Below are 25,353 nucleotides of genomic sequence, written 5' to 3'. Positions count from 1 at the left end.
GTTTTGAAATGGCCGAAATATCCAAACAAATTGATACTAATAAAATTTGGGACCCGCCCTTTATTAGGATCACTTTGTTATATTTTGTTTTTGGATATCTCCGCCATTTCAATTTTCCTCAAATAGAAAAGTATGAATTCCTATTTGAATGAAATGCTCTTTGACATTTCATAAAGTCGTTTCTAAGTATCTCACAAAAAGTTTAAAGCTCAATCCTCACTTCAGTCAATACTAGTATACCATTCCTTTAATAATCTCTTGCTTTCATGACAAGCTTTGTTTAAACTGGTTATGCATTGACTATGAGCAGTCACACATAACAGTTGACGGTGCATGCTTCTTTATGAATAACGCGTCCTTCCTAAATGAATTCGTCAATCAATTTACATTAGTCCAATATCTAATCATTTAACATTTAGTTCTTTTTCTTTGTGTTGTAATTTATTGATGATGTCACCACTATTCTTTTGGAGAAAGCTGCATTGTGTAAAAGAAAAATGTTACTCGATACACTCAATATTAGAATGGATAGTAACTACCTTTGTTTGTACTAAGAAATTTTCTTTAAAAAAGAATTAAATCAGGTTTCAGGACCGTCCACTATATAATCTCCTGCTCATTGAAAATGATGTACTCTCTATTGTGACCGTTATGAAATTAAAATAACTCATTATAATGAAATGAAAATATGATTTAATTACACATAACCGCGAGTATTCACATTAATCGATTTTTGCGTCGAGTTATTTTTCGTTCCCTATTGCAACTGATTAACAAAGTGACCTGCAGTGCTCTGTGGCAACTAGTTAACAAAGTGCTTTGAATGAGCAACGATGTTTCGGTGTTTAGATAGTAGCCATGATAAAAAAAGTAATAATACTTGACGAATTGCCTTTCCTCGATGTATCCTGAAGTAAGCACCGATTATTCAGCGTTTTATTAGTAGGCCTATAGCTATATATGATAAATAAATGAATGAATATGTACCATATATAATACATCTCATGGCTTAAACTCAAATACTGATCATGACTAGTTCCAAAGAACATGATTAATGATTAATATCATATGATTATATCGTTTTACATATAGAAAACCAATCATAAACGGTTGAATGATAGTGAACGGAAAAGAAATGGGACATAAACTATTTACACCATGTAGCGGTTTGCAGAGGTGCAATTGATGACGTCATTAGAATATAACCTTGCACAGGCGCCTTCCCCTATCATTGCTTAAAATAGAAAATGGCCGAAGGAAAATTCCACACCACCCAACGTTCAAAATAATCACACTTCGACAAACACCATACAGTCAGGTAATCAAAACCCGAGAAATATGGACTTCGACAAATTTAATGTAAGAAGTTTTCTCGAAACAGTCGGATGCAATTACATGCATACAAATGCAATAATGAAGTGATAGGGGCTTACTAGTACCACACACAAGTATTGCTTCTATGTACCCAAATCCTCAATTTTCTTTCTTCTTGATTTAAAAAAGGTTGAGATTGCATCCCTCGCATCAAACTATTCTTTAGTTGTAACACCTTAAAGAAGACGACCTTAAAGAATAGAATATAATTATCTTAGTTACTATATAGGTTAAAAATAAAAGTGATTCTACTCATATTTTCCGTGCACAAAGTGATGCCAAAATTGCATAATCGCATTATATTTACTATGTAATTGTGAACCCAAAATACAATTACGTAAAAGCGATAAACTCAAAAACTCTCTTCACTTTCCTCCTTATCACTTTATTCTTTGATATTATCACATAACATCATCAAAACCAACGTGAAGACATGGAATATACATATAGCAACCATTTATCCACCACACTTGCAAATACATGAGGTGAGTATAAAAATAATGTGTGTGTATGTATATAATGTAAATAAATTATGCATATGTATATACATATATATATATATATGTATACATTATCATAAATGAATATATATATATATATATATATATATATATATATTTCTTATATCTGTCTATTCATAATCTTGATTAAGAGAGCATATCATATATATATATATATATATATATATACATATATATGTATATATATATATATATACATATATATATTTATATATATATATATATATTTCTTTGCTCAAGTTGCACTAATAAATCATTATTTTCTGGTCAGTTTTCCCTTTGTTTTCATTATATATTTACATATATTATGCATATGTATTTCTTATATCTATCTATTCATAATATATATAAAGAGAGAGTGAGGGAGACAGAGGTGGGGGGGGGGGGGAGGGAGAAAAGAGAGCACGATGGCTTTCGATGAATTTTTTATCACGCGAAATCGTGGTCCTTGGTCTAGAAATTCCTAATTAAAAACCGAGAGACGGCTGTTGCGCAATTAGCGTGTTTGGCGATACAGACAGGGTATACAACTAGAAGATTAATCAGCACACATCAAGAAACATCTGCTTGAATAAAGGAGTGGTAATTATATCGATTCAACAGCTGGCAAAAAACAACAACACTTGCAACATATTATGACTCATTGGTTGAAGGTGCGAATATTGGAAAAGGTCATAATAACGTATTCTTGTTTCATGCATACATGCTTTATGGCAAAGGTTGTTCCTGACAGGTATAGAAAGCTTGCTTTAGGCACGTCCTATACCTAGCAACAATCACTGTGCATGCAAACTGGATCAACGTATTTGGGTTTATTAAGTGAAAACAGGTGAACTGAATAACTCGCAATTAAAGTCCTTCTCATGGAGACATATCCAGTGATAAGTTTGAACGATCCTGAACAGTAGCCTGCCCCTTCTTGGCCGTTCCACGTTGTTGCTGTTGTTGTTGTTGTTGTTGTATGGTATAGTTTTGGTTGAGATGGGGCTTTAGGTTTCCAAGTTTATATTTGTGAGATGATGAGAAAACTCTTATCAATTTCCTAGTGAAATTTGAAAAAGCATGCATTCCAAGAAGAATTCAAAGTTCAGCTAATGAAAATTGGTTTTGAAATGGCTGAGATATCCAAAAACAAAGAGGTCCTCTTAAAAGGTGGGACTCACATTTTATCAGGACCACTTTGTTTTACTTGGTTTTGGGATATCTCAGCCATTTCAAAGCCCATTATACAATGCTATAGGAAGGGGGATTCAAAGTTTATTTGATAAAAATTTTCATCAAATAAACCTTGAATTCCTCTTCTTATAGAATTGTATGCATTTTGATATTTCCCAAGTGGTTTCTGATTATCTCAGAAAAAGTTAAGATCTGAATCCCCCGTCTCAACCCTCAAATATATCATCGCTTTAAGTACTTAACTGCTAAAATAGGATTCCTGGGCAGTAGAAGAACATGAATTACTCTCTATAAAAAAAATCGAGTGAAAATATTCACTCATAAAGGAGTGAATACAAAAAAGAGTGAATTTAAAGTGAATTTCGAGTGAATTTTGAGTGAAAATGTTCACTTTCACTCGTTTTAGAGTGACCTCAGGGATCACTCCAAAATCTTCGAGTGATTCCTGACGTCACTCCAAAATGAGTGAAAATGAACATTTTCACTCAAAATTCACTCCAATTTCACTCTCAATTCACTCTTTTTTTGTATTCACTCCTTTAAGAGTGAATATTTTCACTCGATTTTTTTTTTAGAGAGTATATGATTGTTAAAGCACGGAGCTACTAAGAAGCTCCAAATTGTTGAAGCTGATTTATTCTCTACACACAAATGGATGAAAGAAAAAAAAAAGACTATACAAAGTCACAGCCGCCAAGATTATTGATTGCTTACCAAGTCTGGGAGCGATCAGCTGTCTCTTGCACAAGTAATTAAAAAAACCAAAAATAAAATGGTTGCGTAAAACCAATCAATGCAGGAATTCAGTTGCACATCGAAAAGAGTAAATGACAGGTGGTGATAACACAGATTATGAAGTGTAATAATGATGCAAATGATGGAGATGAAAATAGTCATGAAGGTGATGATGATGATTATACTGATGATAATGATGATGATGATGATAATGATGATGATGATGATAATAATAATGATGATGATGATAATGATGACGATGATGATAATAATAATCATAATAATACTAATAATAATAATAACAATAATAATAATAATGATAATAATAATAATAATAATAATAATAATAATAATAATAATAATAATAATAATAATAAACAATATTGACACTACAAAAATAACAATCATAATCATCATCATTATCATCATCATTGTCTTCAGCACGATACCTGCCAGGTATCCACATACCAACACCATTAAAGAGGAACATATTAGTGAACACATGTAATATTGTTTGTGCCAATGGGGATTCGAACCCCTGACCTTCTGCTCAGAGTCCCAGGTATTATCCACAAAACCAGCAATAATTGTGAACATTGCAGTGATGATGGGGATTTTGCTTCCTAAAAATCAGATTTTACATCTTTATAATTCACATTTCACAGCTAATCGACTCGTTACTGCTTCATCTTGCCGAACGATCACTTCACCTTCTTTTCTTACAAAAAAAAAGATATTAAAGAAAAAATGCTTTCGCTTGTCTGCCGTGCAGTTAATGGGTCTGCTATTCCATGTAATTGTTAGTCGATGAAGAGATATCATTCAGGATGTTTATAATCTGCACACACATCTTGTATGTATGCATCTTTTTTTCTTCTTCTTCTTCTTCTTCTTTTTTTTTTTTTTTTTTTTTTGCAAGCCGACCTATTTTGTGGGATTGCCCCAAGTCATTTGCAATACATCCTAGCTGTCCTCTGTAAATGAGCGAAAAGTTTAAGACAAATTGTGTGTGCATATGGTTAGTTCCTTCTTGCACATTCGCATAACACACACACATGCGCGCACGAACACACACACACACACACACACACACACACACACACACACACACACACACATATGCCAGTGGGATTCATAATTTTAATAGTGGCTCGACACAGTGCATGATATTTTTGTTTTATATCCCTCCAAAGGCTCGTTAAAAAGATCATGGATGTTTGCTTATTGAAGCACAGGGTCTGGTGATCACAGTGTCGCAGAGGGACACATGTTTACATAGTGGTCTACAAGGCCGATACGGATACAGATAGCACTTTAATTACACTATCGATGACAAGCCATTGATTGATAGCATGATATGGTGCACTATACCATGAATGACGTCACTGTATAGCACATTTTTCTCCATCAGAATTTCGTTTTCAACATCATTAACATCATGGTTAATGATATGTTTGATCACATGACACTATAATAGACCAATCAGTAAATAGGATTTCATTAATGAGGGATATAAAAACAAATATGTGATTAAAGGAGAGCAACAACCACACATGACTGGAGCCCACATAATGAACTTGGATCCACATGCTGCCTCATCTCCCTTCTCAATGATTCCTTTCTTCTGATATTGTTCCATCTATCATGTACTCTGTGACCATGTAACAATCTATAAATCCCTTTCCTCTGATATTGTTCCATTTGTTATGTACTTTGTGACCATGTAACAGTTATTATCTTGTTCTTTGGTCAAATTAATAATTGAACCATTCATAAGTAATGGATCTGATGACAGTTATAGTTACCATAAGAACAATGATGATGGTGATGGTGGTGATGATGATGATGATGTTGGTGATGATGATGATGATGATGGCAATGATGATGATAAAACAATATTAATATTGAAGATGATAACAATAATAATAATAATACCACACATACGTACATACACATACAAGCATACATACATTTATACATACATATTTCTCTTTTATCTGTTTTCTCGAAGATATTTGAAAGGTTGATATCAGATATATAATCAGCTGATGAAATTTTTACATGAAAGAGATATTTTATATTCGAAACAATTTGGTTTCAGAAAAGGGTATTCTTCATACATGGCTTTAATGGAATTAACTAATAGAATAGTACAGTATTTTGAAAATAAGAAGTTTTTGATTGGATTATTCTTAGATTTTGTCTAAAGCTTTTGATTGCATGGATCATAGTATTCTTATCAAAAAGATGGAAATATATGCTATCAGAGGTACTGCATTGAATCTGTTTCGGAGTTATTTATGTGATACAGTGCAATATGTGTCCATAAATGGTATATCGTCTACATATCGTTGTGTAAATATTGGTGTTCCTCAGGGATCTGTTTTAGGGCCTTTATTATTCCTTATATATGTTAATGACTTGCATTTTTCAAGTAAGTTACTTCACACTATTGCTTTTGCAGATGACACTAGTCTATTTTTGTCTGGTAATGATATGAATGTTCTTTGTTCAACTTTTAATCATGAACTTTGTTTAGTTAATGATTGGTTTCAAGCAAATAGACTTAAATTAAATGTGGATAAAACATGCTGTATGCTTTTTAAGCCTAGAAACAAATATATTGTAAATGACGTTGATATATGTATTGATAATTGTAAGATTTCTTTTGTTAAGTCAGTGAAATTCCTGGGTGTAGTAATTGATGAAAAATTAATGTGGAAGGAAGATATTGATATGGTGTGTGTGAAAATAAGGAAAACAATCAGTGTTATGAATAGGCTAAAACATATTTTACCGTTCAACATACTTATTAGACTTTATCAAACCTTGATCTTGCCGCACCTTAGCTACTGCAATATCATTTGGGGGAACAGTGCAATATGCCATTTGAATTGAATTTTAGTTCTTCAGAAGCGTGCAATAAGAATCATAACAAACTCGAAACCATATTCGCATTCCAGTCATCTGTTTGAAAAATTAAATTTTCTGAAAATATTTGATATTAATAAGTCCCAAACTGTCTGTTTTATGTATCTGTTTAGAAATAATATGTTGCCATGTTTTTATGATTTTGATTTTGTAAAGAATAATGAAGTAAGTAGATATCGTACAAGACGGGGGGAAGATTATAGATTGTCCAATTTCAAGTATGAGTTCTCACGATCCACAATAATATATATTGGCCCTAAGATGTGGAACAGTCTCCCAAATAATATCAAGCAGTGTGTCTCTATATCTGCATTTAAGAGAAAATATAAAGAATATGTTGTAAAATCATATACGTACAATAACGCTTTCCTGTAATAATTCCCTTTATGCTAATATATGTATATATCAGTAGTTTTCATTTTGTCTTGTTTTGATTTGTTTTGATTTGTTTTGTTCTTTTTTTTTGTATTGTGTCATAATTGTTACTGTTTACTAGGGAGAAGCCTTGACAGGTCAATGGCCTTTGCTTCTACCTCCACACCCTGTATTGCATATGATTGACATGTTGTCCTGTATTGTTCATTCTTTGTTTTTAGCCAGTTGTGCAAGTTGTGGAAATAAATGAAATGAAAACATACATACATACATACATACATACATACATACAAAATATGCAAACATGTATACTTACAGTGTATGTGTGAATATGTTTGCATACGTTCTCGGGTAGCAAACCAAATTAGTAAACACACTTAGGCAGATACCAGCACCACAATGTGAAGTGACAGTACTACAAATACTTTATTTACATCAACTTTTTTTGAGTTGTAGGTTTCAAGAAACCTTTGCTTTTCAAAATGTTATTGCTCGTTGATACCATGAAATTTGCATTCAAGGAAGACAGATAAAATGTATGTACTTCCCCAGACTGAATTCATTATTACAGTTCAGGTACGCATATGATATGTTGCCATTTTCTTCTAAAATTAGAAAAAAATATATATAGTTTAGAGCATTGTAAGAATGGAAGCATCATAAATGAATATACAGAAGGATGATATTGAGTAGATTTTTTTCTAGAGAAGAGTATATATGATTGGTTTGGGACATTCACACACTAAAATACAAATTTGATCATTCAACCGTAAGTATCCATGCTGACCCCTGACCCATCTTCCTCAATAAATTGTCCAGTAACAGTTAGTGGTCTTTGTCAAACTCCCTTTAAAACAGCCTGAATCCTGTCAAACTACTTAAAAACGATGAAATATTACAATTTGACATTTACAAAATTAACCTTCATTCCCGCCCAAACACATAACCAAGGTAATACTATATTGCACTATTTCCAACTTTGAATATACTGAAAATGTCCATAGAGATACAGTAGAACATATAACAATTCAGACTTGTACGTAGACTACAGATCCATTGCTACAGTAAAAGAAAAAAAAAAAAGCTCTCTTTTTAACCTGTAAATGCATTATCAAATAAATGTAATGAATTGTCTCTCAATTCAGTGACTAAGATGAACTAATATATCTATTCATCTATTTATTCAAACTCACTTCATATCTTCCAATCTACAAAACAAAACCCATCAGTAATTAACCAGCTTGACAATTTTTCCTTTGACCTTCATCACAAAAGTTTTGGTTTATCATTTTATATCTTGCTTCCTCTTTGTTCATCTTTGTCCCACTTTGCAGCAGTGTATGATCTCATCAACATACACCTTCAGACGATAAAAGGATTTTATAAAAAGCAATATTATGTATGGACAGAATATAATATTTTGAAGAGGTACAAAACAATCAAGACAATCATGAGGTAGATAAAACATGAAAAATCTATCTACGATATTCATATGCAAATGTCATTTCTTTCTCCTACAGAAAGCTTGTTTGATCTTGAAAGAAAAAAAAATTGAAGGGAAAAATTAAATGAAAATGCCTACATATTTTTACTACTTTATTTATTTATCCATTTATTCATATTTACTTCATGTTTTCCACACTCAAAGATTTTGAACAGAAGATCTAAGCAGCTCTACCCTCCCCCCCCCCCAAAAAAAAAAGAATATCTAGCTAAAACATAACAAAATCAAAGCTCATCAACAATTAACTAAACTTTTTTTTTTCATCCTGATTAAGATGACCTGCGTTGTAGTATCAGTCCGACATATGTTTCTGTCCACTGCACTCCTCCCAGTTGTCCACCAGTTTATCCTGCTGTTTGCCACGAGTCCTGTAGCTGAAATTCTCCTATGAACAGTTTGATGATCATATGCAGTTCTTCCAACTCTCATGAGCTGAATATATAGCGGATACCAGATATACTGTATAAGCTATTACTTTCGTAAGAATTTAATTTTTGTGAATTTTGTGAATTCCTGACGGACCATGAATTTAACAACATGAGAAAATCTTGCCATACACTAAAGTGATAGTGCACTTACTATAGCCTCTTGTTGATTCGCAAAAACAACATCTTGAAAAAATGTCTTTGATCTCTTCATTCGCGAAAATAACAGCTTACACAGTAGCGGAATGCAAACATCTGGATGTTAAGTATAGTTCAGAAATCTCCTCGATGCCATGCTGACACTGGTAGATATATAACAGCTTTTCACAGGAAGCCCTTATCAATCCTGAGTATCTTGTAGAGAACAAAGTGCAAGACACTGAAGAGCATCAACCATCGGCAGCCTCCTTCGCCTTCAAGGGTGCAAATCGCATCTCCCTCGTGACGTCGTGTGGCGCGACCATCGACCGGCGAGCGTAGCGGTGCATGATGGTGGGGAGCGGGAAGATGTCGACCCACGCCTCGTCGTCGATCTGCTCGGCGTTGGCGTCAAACTTCAGTCCATGCTTCCGTAGCCTCAGCATGTAGTCCGAGTGATACTTGCCATCTGTGTAGTCCAGGAACCGCTGGTAGTCTCTTTGGATGTCCTAGGGTGGGGGTTTCAAAAGGAAACCAAGCGATAATTTCAGGTGATTAAAACACAATGGGCAAAAGAATCTTTAATGAGGCAGCCCGTACTACTGTAGAGCCAGAAATGTTTGCATGCAAGAAACTTACGCAAATTTCGCAAGGAGCCAGGATTTTCAAAAGTAAAAAGCATACAAAAGGCTATTTCTACACAATGCATTGAATGCCAGCAGCAATGCACAAAATTTCTATGTCACCAGCTCCAATTTGCGAATTTTTCTGGTTCTACAGTAGTCCTATTGTCAAATGGTACTTATTCACACATAAATACATAAAAACTACCTTGTCTGTTGCTTTGGCATTGACTCAATGCCCAACTTTCTATTCTTCAATCAACTAGCTGGATGTTATCATTTCAGCCCAAGATATAAGATACTTCACAGGCAAACATAACCAAGCAATTACTTCAGGTGATCAACAAATGATGAGGAATCACAGGAAAGAATCTCCAATGAAGCATTCTACATTTTTCTTTTTTTTTTAAATGATATATTCATAAAGAAATACATGAAAGCAATTTGTCTGCCTAGTTTGACACTGATTTGACAACATCCTCTCTTTCCTTCAATAGACAAGTTGGACGTTGTGATGTCAGCCCAAGTTATAAGACATCGATTATTTGTCTCTGCCGACACTTTGCCAATTCTCCAATGATGGATTGTATGTCCACTGACATTTATCAGTGACACCATAAACACTGTATAAGCTGTTATTTTTGCAGGGGTTTAATTTTTGCGAATTTCGCGAATCACTGTTGGACCGCGAATTTGACAATACGCGAAAATGTCGACAAGCGCTAGGGTAATAGTGCACTTGTGATAGCCTCCATGTCAATTTGCGAAAACATCTGGCAAATATGTCCATGACCTCCTAATTCACAAAAATTACTGCTTATACAGTAGAGCAGGAGAGCCAGTGAATACGAAATATCTAGGAGACGGAGACAAGCTTACCTTGAAGTCAGTCTGTACCCAGTCTCTTGCCTGCATCTCATCCCTCAGCTCTCGATTAGTCTCATGGATACTGTCGATACAAAAAAAAAGAAAAAAAAAAGAATGGCAATACAGTGCACTCCCGCTACAACGAACACAGTTATAACAAAATTTCGTTATAACGAAGTAAAACTTCTGGTCCCAAAATGATCGCCATTAATGTCTATGGTACAAAATTCGCTTACAACGAACACGGTTATAGCGAAATTTTCATTATAACAAAGTCTTTTCCGAGCCCCACGGACAAAGAAAAACAAAAGAAATGTGCTCCGTTATAATGAAATGCGGATGGCTTTCGAAAATACGTATAATTGTATAGCGGAACAAGCATGGGCGAACGCTTCACATCACGATGTGTTCGCTCCGTGTGTCACGCACAGTTTCCGTCAATTTTATGCTCTCTTTAATGTAATATCCAAACGAAATTTAAAAGGTACAGTGTACCATCCCGTTTCACATAGCTGCACAGTGTAAGATGAGTATTCAACAAACAGAATATGATATATGCGTGGTTTCCTTGTTTTTGTTATATATTGTATTTGTTCGGTTAAAACGAAATTTCGTTATAACAAAAGAAAACTGGCGGTCCCGAGCATTTCGTTATAACGGGAGTGCACTGTATGTATTGTAATCTTTCTGACTAAAGGTGTTGTTTAAACTGTGTTAGAGTATGTCAGAGAATTTCAGTACTGTACAGAAAAAGTTACAAATAGATCCTTCTCATTCATGGGACATACATTTTTGCCCAAACCTGATTTGACATCAATCAAATGTGAAAGTGGAATTGGATATATTATATGCCACGCACTTCATGTCAATGTTATCTCAGTCACTTTGAAAGAGAAAATAATGACTGCTTCACAACCAGAAATCCCAATGTCAAATGGCAAGGTAACTACTCCAGGAAAAAATGATTCCCCCGTATCCTGTATGACGTCGGTTGAGAACCAGTAGGGCATTGTTGGTTGTTTTTTTTTTTCTTTTTTTCTTTTTTTTTTTTGGGGGGGGGGGGGCTGTCAATATTACATTATCTTCATTTTCAGTAAAATGTTACAAATCAAAACCTCAAGGGCACTATTTTACCGGACATTTAGAACAATGCTTATAAATCTACACACTTTTGATCAAGTAAACTTTTCACTTCATTAAAATAGTGAATGTTACGTGTACTCTTAGGCTCAAATTGTAGAATGCAATAGTGCCCATCTGGTCCTCAGCTGAAAAAAATATATTGACATCTGACATACGGCAACCACTCACACTTTGTTCAGCCTCATGCATTCTTCTCTGTGTAACTTGGCAACCCTGGCTGTCTCCTCCGCCGCCTTCCTCTCACACTCTGCCTTCGTTTCCTCTATAGCCTTCTTCAAGCGATAAGCAAAGTGAAACTGCAGCAATGACAAGGAATACAAAAAATGAAAATAAAACCTGGTTAAAGGGGTATTTAAGACAATATATATAATTTCAAATTGTGTAGCATCATGTACGGTGTAAGCTGTTATTTTCGTATACAAATATTTTCGCGAATGAGGAGGTCAAAGACATTTTTGCGAGAAGCTATTTTCACGATTTTGACACCGACACTATCGTAAGTGCACTAATGCCTGTCAGTTTGAGATATTCTTGCATGTTTCTAAATTCGCGGTCCAACAGCGATTTGTGGAATTCGCAAATATTAAACAATCACGAAAATAACAGCTCATACAGAAGTATATAAATTGATAGTGCCATATATAGATTTGTGGAATTTATTGTGGTCCTTGAGCAAATACAAACCAATACTCTGAAAAAAACAACAACATAATACACTGAACAAGGATAATGACATAGAGGGTCACATATTCCAGTTATGTAGTAATGTAATCCATTACAATACCACTCGCTTACAAGTCCACCTGTGTAGAATTCATGCATGCTTTCTTTATTTGTTCTAATTTCTTAAGCGTCCAATTATGCATTCTTATGTGAAGCTGTGAAGCTGCTATGTCATCATCCCTGTTCACTGTGATTTGTTATAAATTTTGAAGAAAAAAAAAATTACTCATCCAAATCACTTAAAATTCTGAAACTCTGTACCCAGTATGACCAATTTGTAGATGTTCAAATGCAAAAATCTAAAAATCATGTGGAGGTCTCCTTTAAAACAGTGTGTGCATGGAGCAGAGTGTCTGATCATTTCCTTGATGAGCATTTTTCTCTTTTCAGTCATGTCCAATTATTCTCACAGAGGTGGCAAGTATATTTACTCAGAATTTAAATTGAACATATGCTTTATAGGACGATTAATACTTGCTGATTTACAGACTGGTTTCTAACTTTAATAGACAGTGTGAAATGTATCATCGCAATAAATTTGACAATACAAAAATGTGTATGTCATTTGTCCTATGAACTACTGAACAATATCTCACTCAAAAGTATCACACATACTAATCAACTTGAGATTCCCAAATCAAACTGAAAACACATTACACAATGTGTGTATACTCTATATCATCCTGAAAGAAAAACATAGGGACAGAAATATCTACCCTTGCTATCTTCAGTGCTCTCGCGACAGCAAATTCCTTGGCAACCAGGAACTGCTTGCGGAGTTTGATGGTCGTCTGCTCAATGGCATCTTCCACCGCCTTCTTCTTGATGCGCTCACACTCCTCCCACTGTTGCCGTAGCGCCTCCTCCTTCTCCTTCTGGAAGGCCCACGTCAGCTTGGCGATGCGCTCCTCCTCCATCTGGTCTCTTGCCGCTTTGACCCTCGCCGCCGTTTCTTCAGCGATCTGTGAAGATTGAGTTTAATTTTCAGTTGTATCTATTCATCTGCATCTAACATACATGGTGAGGAGGAGTCTTGTTGCTGTGGTTGAGAGCTTGGGCTAAGAACAAATGTCTGCTTGTTCGAGCCAAAGTCACAAATGGCATCTAACAAATTTGGCACAATTAGTTTTGTTTTGTCTTTTTTCTCCATCTGAACTGCCACTCTCCAACTGAGAGCAAATTCACACTGCTCTGGACATCAGTTTGTCCAGGGCTCTGCTGTGTGAAAAGTTGTGATTCAAGTCAAGCATTACTGTACAGAGCAACCAATTTCAAAACCTTAGCTAATCAGAATCCTGCACCTTCAGAATCGGTCTTCATTTTACAGCTTGATTTCAAACACAGCTTGTGAATGCCCCAGGTACCTCACAAAACAAGGCACTGTCACTGAGAACTCAGCCAGACAGAGAACCTGTAAAAATTTAATTTTTGCTCATTTCACATGACATAAAAATATTGTGAAAATAAAAGTACAAATAATTTTTGCTTGTTATATCAAGCTTGTGTCATATGTAACACTAAATAATATTTTGATTCTGTAGAATTAAAAACGTGCAATTAATTTTAACCGACTGAACGCGAAAAATCCCTCACATGAACATTTCCACTTTTACAGTATATCCTTTTGAAACACACTGACACTTCTTGCTAAAGTTACAGAACAAGCAACTGTTTAAATTTCTCAATGAGAATGAAAAAGCACTACAGAATGGTTTGTTTTGTTGTGTACCAAAAACTTAATGAAAACCCAATACAGTATCACCAAATGTTCGCCGGCACCAGGATGTAGTTGAAATATTCTTTTGGGGTAGGGCAAAACACGTACTACATGAGTTATTTTCATGAAATGTAGTCTTTTCTTAGTGCTAAAGACTGATTTATTGACAGGAACCTAGGTAGGAATTCCACTATTAAAGAGGCTTGATGTTCCATACAAGTAGAGGAAACAACAACAACAACAACAACTTGACTTCTTCATTTAGGGGAGAGTTTTTAGGATGGGCTGAGGATCGAAGACGGGGACCCAGAGAAAATGACATCATCACGCTCCCTACCCGTCTAGCTTCCTCCAGGGCTCTCCTCTTCTCCTCCTCCGCCTCCCGATGAGCCCGCTCCAGGGATTCCTTCAGGATGCGGGCCGCTCTCGCCTCCGTCTCCTCGATGGCTCGTCTGACAGACTCCTCCTTGTCTAGCCTCCAGGCCTCGTGGGCTCGGAAGTACGCCGCCTCTCCAACATCTACAGTTCGAATTTAGTGCATGGAATATGAGGGAGCATGTGGGTCACATTGAAAGTCACAATTAGGAATAAATCATGTTTGAAAAAAAAAAAATTGATGTTGCCTTTAAAAAGTCTCTCTGCAACTAGAACTTAGTAGAAGACCGTCCAAAGAATTCAATGTATTTTCACTTTTACCTTTCTAGCATAATGAAACAGCACTTGACTTATCTCTTTCAGAAAGCAGGGGGAATAATATGACCTTCAACATACATGTATGTCAGTAACAACTAGACGAGGGTATCATTGTCCAGCAGTGATATCTTTAACTGTTGTTGTCTTCTCATCCAGCGATGGCGGCAATGAAAATTTAAACATTCATAACTCATGTATTGTCTGATTTTCCTTAAACTTCACCAATGTGTTCTACTAATATCGCTGAATTAACTAAAAAAAATCCACAAAATATATATGGGTTTCACTTCCCTTTAACTTTCAACAAAACGAAATCCCCAACAGATCAACCCAGACTACATTATACATAGAAACAACATTATTCATTCTCTAAATTCATGTAACGTTATTAAATGCTAAATTTGCAGTCTTGGGTAAAACCACCAAAGCCAAAGGTCTGTTTTGAAATCAGGTTAATTGATTCCTAGAAGAAATCATTAATATATAGGGAATCTAACTGATTAAATAATCATTATGAGGTTTTAGAACCCTCTTTCGAATACTTAATAATGACTACTGAGGAACATCAATATCAATCACCAAAAAGAGTGTCAGTGATCAAGTCCTATAATTATAAGAGTAAATACAGTGTACTCATCACCACTGACACCACTCTATTCATTTGTAAAAATGTTTAGCGGTTTCATTTCAGCCAACATGTAATCTAAATTTATTTATTTTCGTGATGACAGCAAAGATCTGCTTGTCTGAAAAGAGTGTCTCGTCCAATTTCAATAACGATATGCTCGGCTTTCACAAGTTTTAAATTGTGACAGGCTCATAATACTACTTAATAATGCTGTTACTTTTTTCATACTTTGCTGTATTCCACGCCACACTTTCGGCATCCCACCGAGCCTCGGCTGCTCGGTGATCACCGGCGCGGCCCGGGCGGCGGGGAGCACTCGACTGCAGATTTCTTACCTTCAACGTTTTTATGCGCGATCCGCTGAGTTGTGAGCGTTGATCTCTCAAGCATACGCTCGAGTAATTCTGTAGAATTTTGTTTTCTTCTGCACGACCTCGTAGACATGATGTCCTAAGATTGTTATTGATATTTACCATGTAAAAAGCTTACTTTGTTTTTGATTGCTTGTGTATAAAAGTTCGGAGAGAACATGTCCGTCCTTCGGATTGAGTTTACGAGCGAGTCGCTAGCTTTACGATAACAACATGACACACTACACTGCGTGCTTGCACTCCATCCACTGTGCATGCATGCATCATGCATACACCCACAACGCACAGTGTACGTATGTGTACAGAGACCATACACACAAGCGAGCTGTGCGCGTGGGAAATCCCTGGCAACATGAATATTCATTCCAAAATATGCAAAATATGCCAAGACCGTGTAAGACCTTTGACCTACATCTTTGGGTGTCACCGGCTAAAAAATGGCGTCTCACATCGACAAGAATTTCCCAGTTGCCGGTTTATTGCCAAAGAATGAGACTGGTGCTACCGCTTTCCTCACCAAATATCCAGAGTATGATGGAAGAGGGGTAACAATCGCAATTTTGGATACCGGAGTCGATCCAGGCGCACCGGGTCTTCAGGTATGTATTGGTCGTCAGGGTTGTTAATTCGCTTTCCTAGCCTCATCACTCGTAGTCCCACATATTGCATGAAGCAACAGGAATCTAGGATTCGGACATCCACGGCCACGATCGGCATCCGGCATCATGCATCATCACGGGTGTCACACAACCGTCGTAAAATTGTGGAAGATGTTATTTGGATTCTGTAAACTCTCTGTCTTACCTGACCTGACAATAATCTGAATTGACTAAACTAACTCAATTGTAACTGGTCAGTTTGAGTTGCTAGTTTGTAAATAGACAGAAAGATCCGTCTGTCCGGAGGACTCTTTTATATTTTGCCATTAACGCTGTCCCCCGTAGACAGACGGAAGGTTGCAGTACCCATTGCTGTGTGGATGTTCTTAACCACTGTCTCTATGGAAAATTGGGTGAGGTACCTCACCCTTCTCGATTGCGTCTAATTCACGGCCCTAGGTCGGCAAATTTAAGCTTGTATGGTGAATTTATTTTTTTATGAATACGTTACACTCACCAGATTAATGAATAATCCAACATTTTAGGAGAATTTTCAACGTAAAACACAGCCTGTCGCGTCGTCACATTCAAACTGCAGAAACATACACTATGAATCTATTAGCCAATCACATGCGAGGTAGTTTCTACGTGTTTGTTTTACTAAAACACGTACCTCGCATGTGATTGGCTTAGCAATTGTTACAGATTCAAAATGGCGACTTACTGCTCGCGAACGGCGATGTTGCGATATCGATAAAATTTCTGCATTATAACCGAGGTTATGTGAGTATTTCGATTGCACAATGTGAGAAATTTATCCCAAATATTGCTGCATAATGTGTCATGTCATGTCATACTTGTTTGAATGTAAAAAAGCTGTCTGAAATTTGGTTTATCGTAACGTTTGATCTGTGCGCGACTGCTCCACACAGGAGCCGCAATCATTGACTTCGGTCTGTATACGGAGGGGATCCGTGAAGCCAGACGCAGTCTCCGCGGAACATTCCCCGACGGACAGATACAGACCGATCTTTCGGTCAAGTTTGTAAATTGAGACCATGGCTAAGTGAACTCACGACTCGGACGAGCTCACTTTTTTGAAGTTGAAAGATATTTCCACAACATAACATTCTGGAGTGGATTATAGGATTTCTAACTGTTAGTGTTAGATTCTTCTAATTTTTAGATCACTCTAATGGTTAGTTTCTGAATTCTAGATAGAATTGTAATTTCACAAAACCAAAATTACATAATAATATTCGTGCCTTTAAATGTAAAATATGAACAACTTTATATTTTCAAAGTCATTACTGAGAGCTGTCAGTAGACACTTCTAACGTTAGTTCTAGTATTTCTATTGTAAAAGTGGAAATTTTCGCGGTGTTGAAATTTTTGCGCAATTCGCACAACCAGTAACTAGCGCGAAAACAAAAGCACGCGAATATTTTTGCTTGCCATATGTTCCAGTAGTTGATGTCTTGATTCTGCGGAATTATAAAAAAACATGCGAAACTCTTCTTACCCGGCCGAGTGCGAAAATTAGTCGCGCAAAAATATCTACTTTTTTTACAGTAAGTTTAGACCAAATTAGTAAATAGTAACTGTAAATTTTAATTATCTGTGTAGCTTACATAGTTACATAATTTTATTAAATGTTTTATTATCATAATTGTGCTTTGATTCTAATGAAAAATATGAAAAAAAAAATTATTAATCAGCCTCCATTCTGCCTCCTTGAGCACCCAATCAGGCATTCTTATGTGAAGCTGCTGTCATCATCCTCGTTCATTGTAATTTGCCATGAATTTTGAAAGCTGCCTTATTCCTTATTCAAATCACTATAAATTCTGTAACTCTGCACCAAGTATAACCAATTTATAGGTGCTCAATTGCAAAAGTCTGAAAGTCTTTCGGAAGACTCTTGTTAGTTTTGTGTTGGTTTGCAGGATTCTTAAATTGAACACTTTAGGCCAAGTAAAAAAAGAAACCAGTTTCTCGTCCTCGCGCGCATCGATTTTGGCCGCCGCATCGATTTTTTTACTATTTACTATTTTCAAAATGGCGCTGAAAATACCAAGAAATTCATAATTCTCGTCCCAGCCCGCTCCCCGCCCGCATCGATTTTCAGTTGCCGCATCGACTTTTTTGATATTTACTATTTTTTCGGCCGCCGAAAAAATAAAATCGACAATTCACCTACCAATCGTGGTGTCATTTCTAATTTCTACGCCTTGCGTCCTCTACTTAGCTGGAGCTTCTGTAGTGCGTGTGTAATAACCAAAGATAGTCTTTGGTAATAACGCATGCATTTCACACTGCGAGCTCGGCAAGAAGGAATGACCCACAAAGCAGTGGAACTGTAGTTGGATGGGCGCGCGGGCCTGGGCTGTGATGTACAGCGCACTCGGTACGTCGTGAACGCGATAGCGGTAACATTTTTTGCGAACAATCGCTGATATTCCACGCATATTTCGCGCATTGTTCGTATTTTTCCCCGTTTCTCATATTTTAAGCGGATGAATTGTACTGTACAAATGCTTGTGAGGATTGTATCGAGTTTGTATGTATACATTTTCATGTCATTGTGACTATGTGCATGTGTGTGCAGTGTTGGAAGGTACGGTGCCAGTGCAGTGGCCGTGCCGGCCGCGTGTGCGTGTCTGTAGCTAGCTATCAGGGTCCCCATCCCCCTGGTCAGTCAGCTGTCTGCACGCGTACGCACGCATGAACACATTCGAATGTGTAGAGGCCCAAACACTTTGCTCTGTAACGTTGCATCTGACGGCGATGTATTGTTCTATTTTGAAGAGAAAATGAATGCGCGTTTCCAGCAAATGTAGAATTATTAAATAGGTGTATCTACTAAATAAATAACTTTTCTACGGATTCTGGTTTGTCTCGTATTTCTGCGGGATACTTTTCTTTACGATGTAAATTCACGGACACGGTCGTGAGTCGTACATCACCTGTAGTGTGATAGAATCATTCATCTTCCAAAATGATGAGTGATTATCAAATGTCTTTTTAGAACATGAAGAAACATCTTTAAATGTTCAATGCTATAATGCCATATCAGTATCATTTTGACATCCATCTGCAATTGTACCAGCCATGCAGTTTCCATTTGAATGTGCTACAATTGTGCTGTGAAGAGATGCAGATACATACACGTGTACCAGCTGTGTGGACACAAAAAGTCACAAATCCTACACTAATGATAAATAAAGCAGTGTTTTGAATATCGTGGAATTTATTTCAGTCATACTTTTTTGTTGATAGAATATTTTATACCTGTTTCAATTAATAGCACAATACATCAGAATTGCAAGTACACTGGTATCAGAAATGCCATGGCATTACAACTCTAAATACCAGTATTAAGATGGTCATTTTCCCTTGACATCTGTAGTGGAAAGAAAAAGCGTTATGTATTTTTGCATGCATGAAGTTTCATTTCAAGTATGGTACGTAATATATCTATTTATTTGAAAATGCACAGAGTGCAGGCAAGACATACACTTGGGACGTGGTCTCTCATAACACAGCTACCAGAGTGATATTTCATTTCATAAATTGGATATAGAAAATAGTAAAGCCCTCTCTCGTTACCTTTCTCAGAATTACCGGACGAGAAACACATATTACTTTCATTTTGACAATCCTAGAAAAAATAGTAAGATATCAAATAGTAAGGACCTCCCTCATCGCCTTGCTCAAAAAACCCGGACGAGAAACTACTTTCTTTTTTCACTTGGCCTTATAGGGAAACTATCCTTCCCTTCTCAATTTTAGATATAGGTATGTTTTGTTAATTCTCATTTTGACTTTGGATTATCTTGCATCGACAGACGACGACTGAAGGTCTTCCTAAAGTAGTGGACATCATCGATGCTACCGGCAGCGGTGACGTGATAACCTCGACGGTTGTAGAAGTGAGAGATGGAGAGATAAATGGTCTGACAGGCAGAAAACTGAAGGTAAAATGCGATATCCCACAAAATCAACCACTGTCTGTGAAAGCTCTACAGACTGTAGGCTCATTTTGTCTTTGAGGTCAACACCGTGTTAGGCGTAATCACTGTATCACTCTTGTATTTGTCTGACTTTAGAAATTTGATTTTTGTTGTTGTTTCTTGGGGGGTGTTTTATTGAGGGGGGTTTAGATTTAGTGATGTCATCATGTGGTTTGAGGCTTAATGTTTTGATAAAATATTTGCATTAAATAGAAATTGTACTGTGGATTTAATTCTAGTATCATTAGCCTTGTCTTTGTTATTATAGTGTTCTTTTCAGGTCACAGGCTCTTTTCAGAAATTTAACTCGAATGTTCTACTAAATTAGTGTTGTTTGCATTTATGTGTTTTTACAATGTATATGATTTTTATTTTTGTATGACTTTATGGTAGAACACATGTCACAGAAGTTTTGTACATCTGCATTTTTCTGTGCATTCAGATCCCCTCATCTTGGCAGAATCCTAGTGGGAAGTATCATATCGGTGTGAAAAATGCATATGAACTTTATCCAAAAGGGCTCAAGGAAAGAGTTCAGGTAAGATTCTCCTACTAAGGACAATTTTCATGTTCCAGACACTTTGATAAAAGTGATACATGTAGTACAAAAAACAAACAAAAAAATCTGTTGTGTGTGTGTGTTTTTTTTTTAAGTTTCATAAGTAGTATACTCCATGGACACTGATTTCTTTTTTTCTGTTCCCTTTCCAGTTAATTTTCTATCCAGTCTCTACATAAGTATTTGTTTGCTTGTTTGTTTTTTGAAGCAGATTGAATTGTGAAATATTGACACATATTGATATTTAAATTGAAAAATAGTAATGAAGGCATGGAAAAAAAATCACCTCTATATGACACATGCATTAATACCACAGACTACTAATTCTAGGCAAGTCATGTAGTAATGTCTGCAGAAGAAACTTAAGTGTCATGTCACTCATTCTTGTATTTATTTTTCTATTGTCAATGGTTGCTTTACAGAGAGACAGAAAAGAGAAGCTGTGGGACACCTACCACAAACCGGCTATCGCCGAGGCAACGCGTCAGCTGGAAGCGTTTGACTCCGCCCACCCAAATGTCAGCAAGCAGGAGGACAAGCTAGAACGAGACAACCTGGTTGCCCTTCTGGAAGTCCTGAACAGTGCTGACAAGAAGTATTCCGACCCCGGGCCGGTCTACGACTGCGTGGTCTTCCATGATGGCCAGACTTGGAGGTAGAAATGTCTTGATCAAACAAACTAATTAGCTAACTAACTAACTAACTAATGAACTAACTAACTAACTGACTAACTAACTAACTAACTAACTAACCAACTAACCAACTGACTAACTAACTATCTAACCAGCAAACACATTTGAGAAGTTGCATGTGGTCACTATAGAACTCATTATTTCCCTTTCACTTTGATAAGAAAGCACAAAATTGTTCTCATTGTTATCACTGTCCATTGTTCATTGAGACCCTTACATGTTTCTTCTCTGATCATTGTTTGAAATTGTATTTTGGTTTTAGTTAATTTTCATTATTTACGCTATGTACAATGTGTAAACTTTGTATTGTGGAAGCAAACTTCTCACACCTCATATTTCAATGCTGAGGCAGGGCAAAATGGTATGCTGTAGGTATACGTGTGATTCAAATAACCAATATAGTACTCCATTGTGAAGCACTTTGTGCACCACAATAATGGGGAAGAAACGTTCTATAGAAGAGAAAAGCACAGCAACAAGTTATTAGGTAAGGTTTCATAATTTTTACCAAAGTTTACATATTGAAAGGAAAGCCACATTCACTTGTACAGACACTCACTGAGGTATTGTTGCCAATTTGCACAATTAAATTTCACTTGCCCCCCTTTTATTTCCTTCCATCCATCTGCTCATGGTTACAGAGCTGCCGTCGACACCTCCACCACCGGTGACCTGGCCTCCTGCACTCTGATGGCTAGCTACAAGGAAGAGAAGCAGTATGATACCCTCAGTACACTGGGTGAGTGGACTGTGATCTAGAATTCATCAGGGACGATTATTCAGTATTAAGTGATGAATGGCATCTTTACTGTCAAGAACTAGCGAGACTGAGTTTAGCTGTGGTTTAGGTTCTCCAAATAAATGTCTGAGTGAGTTCGCTCAGTTGTGGGACATGAACTCCCATCTTGACTTTCATGTACAATGTCTGGAAATTTTGTTTATGTGATTGCTTTCCCTGCCTGTTTGTCATTGTACCTCAGACGAAGATTCTGCTAGGATCGAAAGCTCGGGCCCCGTTTGACTCCATTCATGTTTTTATTAAAACAAATGTTGAAATGTCAAACTGCTTGAATCCTCTCAGATATGTTGAATTACTCCCTCAACATCTACGATGATGGGAACGTCCTGAGTATAGTGACAAACTCTGGCTCGCACGGTACCCATGTCGCCGGCATTGCGGCGGCCCACTTCCCAGACAACCCCGAGAAGAACGGTGTGGCTCCAGGGGCGCAGATTGTGGCCGTGAAGATCGGCGACTCTCGTCTCGGCTCCATGGAAACGGGGAGTGCGTTGGTCAGAGCGGTGAGTCGAACATCGCACTGTCAAACTGGAAAGATTTGTGCAAGAAACAGCAACTCTTATGAATTCATGTTCTGTGCATGCTTTGGTCACAAAAGAATCCCTTCACAATCGCAAAGCTTTGCCAGAGACTTGCCCTATATAGCAACAACTGACGAATGTGAGGATAAATTTCTGTTTAAGAAAATGGGAGGCAACAGGTGAATAAAAATGTTTCATTACTAGCCTGTAAGGAAAAAATATCCATGAATGTTAGTGTGTTACTGAAATGACAGTCTATTGATTGTTAGTGGTCATGCAAATGTTATTGATGTTACATTTTTTTTCAGGTCCACTCTCAGTTTGCTATTAGTAATACTGTATATTCTTGTGGATAAAATCACATCTTGCCAAACTTTCTGGTTTTAAGCATATTGATATAGCAGTAAGATTGGCATGTTACAGTAACAGTCATTTTCTTTCTTTTTCCTTTTTCTTTTTGTGCAGATGATAGCTGTGATAGATCACAGGGTAGATTTGGTCAACTTCAGTTATGGTGAGGCAGCACACTGGCCTAACGGAGGGTAAGCTCAGTTAGTAGTGCTTTGGGTTATGGGTTCAAATCCCAGGCTAGTTCTTCGTGTTTGTGTAAATACAAATTGAATGTGCAATTGTGCTTATAGAGAGCAAAAGTGATGAAGATATTGTCTTTGTAGCTAGCGTTCAGGAGACTCATGAATTGCTGTAAGAGTGGACAATTCTTGCACATTTCCCAAGACCAGAAACTAGCGCAAAGGTAAAAGCACACAAATATTTTTGCTTGTACAGTACTCTCCGCATAATAGGGTAGGCTCGGGCAGAGCATTTCTTACCCGATTAAGCGGAGTACCCGATTAACAGAAGAACACTTCTAATTCACAATTGACACACGCAGTGTGTATGTACATGCATCGTACACTGCACCAAAAACCTACACCGTATGCTTAACACGCGTGCTTGCACGGCACATTATACTCAGTACATACCTTATTCTTGCTCAGTTACAAGCAATAATTTACACTCGTTTTATGGACAAATAAGTCTTCAGAAAATTTTGTCATTTGACTATAGACTCCTCGCTAACACGCAGGCGTTTTCCGAAATGCACACGTCTCTTTGCGTGCACTAGTCACGTAGAACATCGGGTTACTTTTCGAGAAGTGACTGGGGAAAATGACAATTATGGTGCTGGTGCATGGCCTGATTTTCGTTGCAAACTTCTCGTATTGTGAATGTTGTTGTGGTGCAAAGGAGGAGCGCAAGTGTGTTCAACTCCTGTCTGTCTATGCAATTGTGAGCGCCAGCTACATGTGTAATGTTCGTTTACGTGTGGCAATATGTCGGTACTGGTACATGTGTTTTCATGTGTAAATCGCTCCCAAAATGATCGGTCTTCATTGCAAATTAAGCAGAGAATGCGATTAGTCGTGAAAATTTTGACATTCATGATTTCTTGTAGTGTTATACAATTGTATCTGCGATAAAATGTGGGTAGAAATAAGATTAGAAGAAAACTATTTACCCGTTTATGCGGAGAGGCAACCCGATTATCAGGTAATTTTAATGTGCATTGGAACTGATTTTGATATTACTACCCAATTAAACGGAGTACCCGTTTAAGCGATACCCGATTACACGGAGAGTACTGTAATATGTACCACTGTGTAATGTCTTGATTCCGCTAAATAGAATAAAAAACACGCCAAATTCATGTGACTCGACCGAGCACGAAAAATTACTCACACAAGAACATCCATTTACTTACACTAGAGAGAAGGAAAATGTGAAGTATAAGGCATTTATTTGAATATTTGTTCCAGCTTTACTGTGTCACTGTACGGTGGGGGGGAGGGATGGGATGGGGTCTTAATACATACTTCTCAGAGCCTCCCCAAATAATCTTTTTAATACTTGAATTCCTCTGGCATCACAATTTTCAAATGTAGTGTGCTGTCTCATTTAAATCAAATGATCTGACATTCCCTGTTATATCTGATTAACTAAAATGTGCAATTTATACCATAATGGCGTATTTGACCTGTGAATCCCTTCTTACTCTCCCGACCCCTCGACCAGCCGTGTGTGTGAAATCATCTCAGAAGCGGTTAACAACCACAACATCATTTTCGTCTCCTCGGCGGGGAACAATGGACCTGCGCTGTCCACAGTCGGGTGTCCTGGTGGCACAACTTCAAGTATTATAGGTAAGTTTGTAACATGGCAAAAGAT

General features: G+C 36.9%; 2 protein-coding genes across 2 annotated transcripts in view; one reads left to right on the top strand and one right to left on the bottom strand.

Annotated features, from left to right (window-relative positions):
* Positions 1–9,430: 9,430 nt before the first annotated feature.
* On the bottom strand, positions 9,431–16,038 carry LOC139734421 (uncharacterized). Its single transcript, XM_071645208.1, has 6 exons — positions 15,909–16,038; positions 14,590–14,771; positions 13,252–13,497; positions 11,981–12,108; positions 10,682–10,751; positions 9,431–9,688 (listed from the first exon to the last, which is right to left on the bottom strand). The coding sequence occupies exons 1-6, from the start codon at positions 16,015–16,017 to the stop codon at positions 9,431–9,433; spliced, it is 993 nt and encodes a 330-aa protein (XP_071501309.1). The 5' UTR covers positions 16,018–16,038.
* A 342-nt stretch (positions 16,039–16,380) lies between these two features.
* The window catches only part of LOC139734436 (tripeptidyl-peptidase 2-like), a 45,141-nt gene continuing 36,168 nt past the window's right edge, over positions 16,381–25,353 (top strand). Inside the window, exons 1-8 of the mRNA XM_071645221.1 lie at positions 16,381–16,543; positions 20,392–20,520; positions 20,999–21,094; positions 21,538–21,770; positions 22,449–22,546; positions 22,889–23,109; positions 23,593–23,669; positions 25,201–25,328. Coding sequence (XP_071501322.1) covers positions 16,382–16,543; positions 20,392–20,520; positions 20,999–21,094; positions 21,538–21,770; positions 22,449–22,546; positions 22,889–23,109; positions 23,593–23,669; positions 25,201–25,328 — 1,144 coding nt within the window. The 5' untranslated portion in view covers position 16,381. The remainder of the gene's footprint in view (positions 16,544–20,391; positions 20,521–20,998; positions 21,095–21,537; positions 21,771–22,448; positions 22,547–22,888; positions 23,110–23,592; positions 23,670–25,200; positions 25,329–25,353) is intronic.

Source organism: Diadema antillarum, unplaced genomic scaffold (genome assembly GCF_040938485.1).
Source record: "Diadema antillarum isolate AM-2024a unplaced genomic scaffold, OU_Dant_1.0 seq00000526_RagTag, whole genome shotgun sequence".
NCBI lineage: Eukaryota > Metazoa > Echinodermata > Echinoidea > Diadematoida > Diadematidae > Diadema > Diadema antillarum.
Note: the sequence above shows the minus strand (reverse complement) of the source record. Positions and strands in the feature narration are given on the sequence as shown.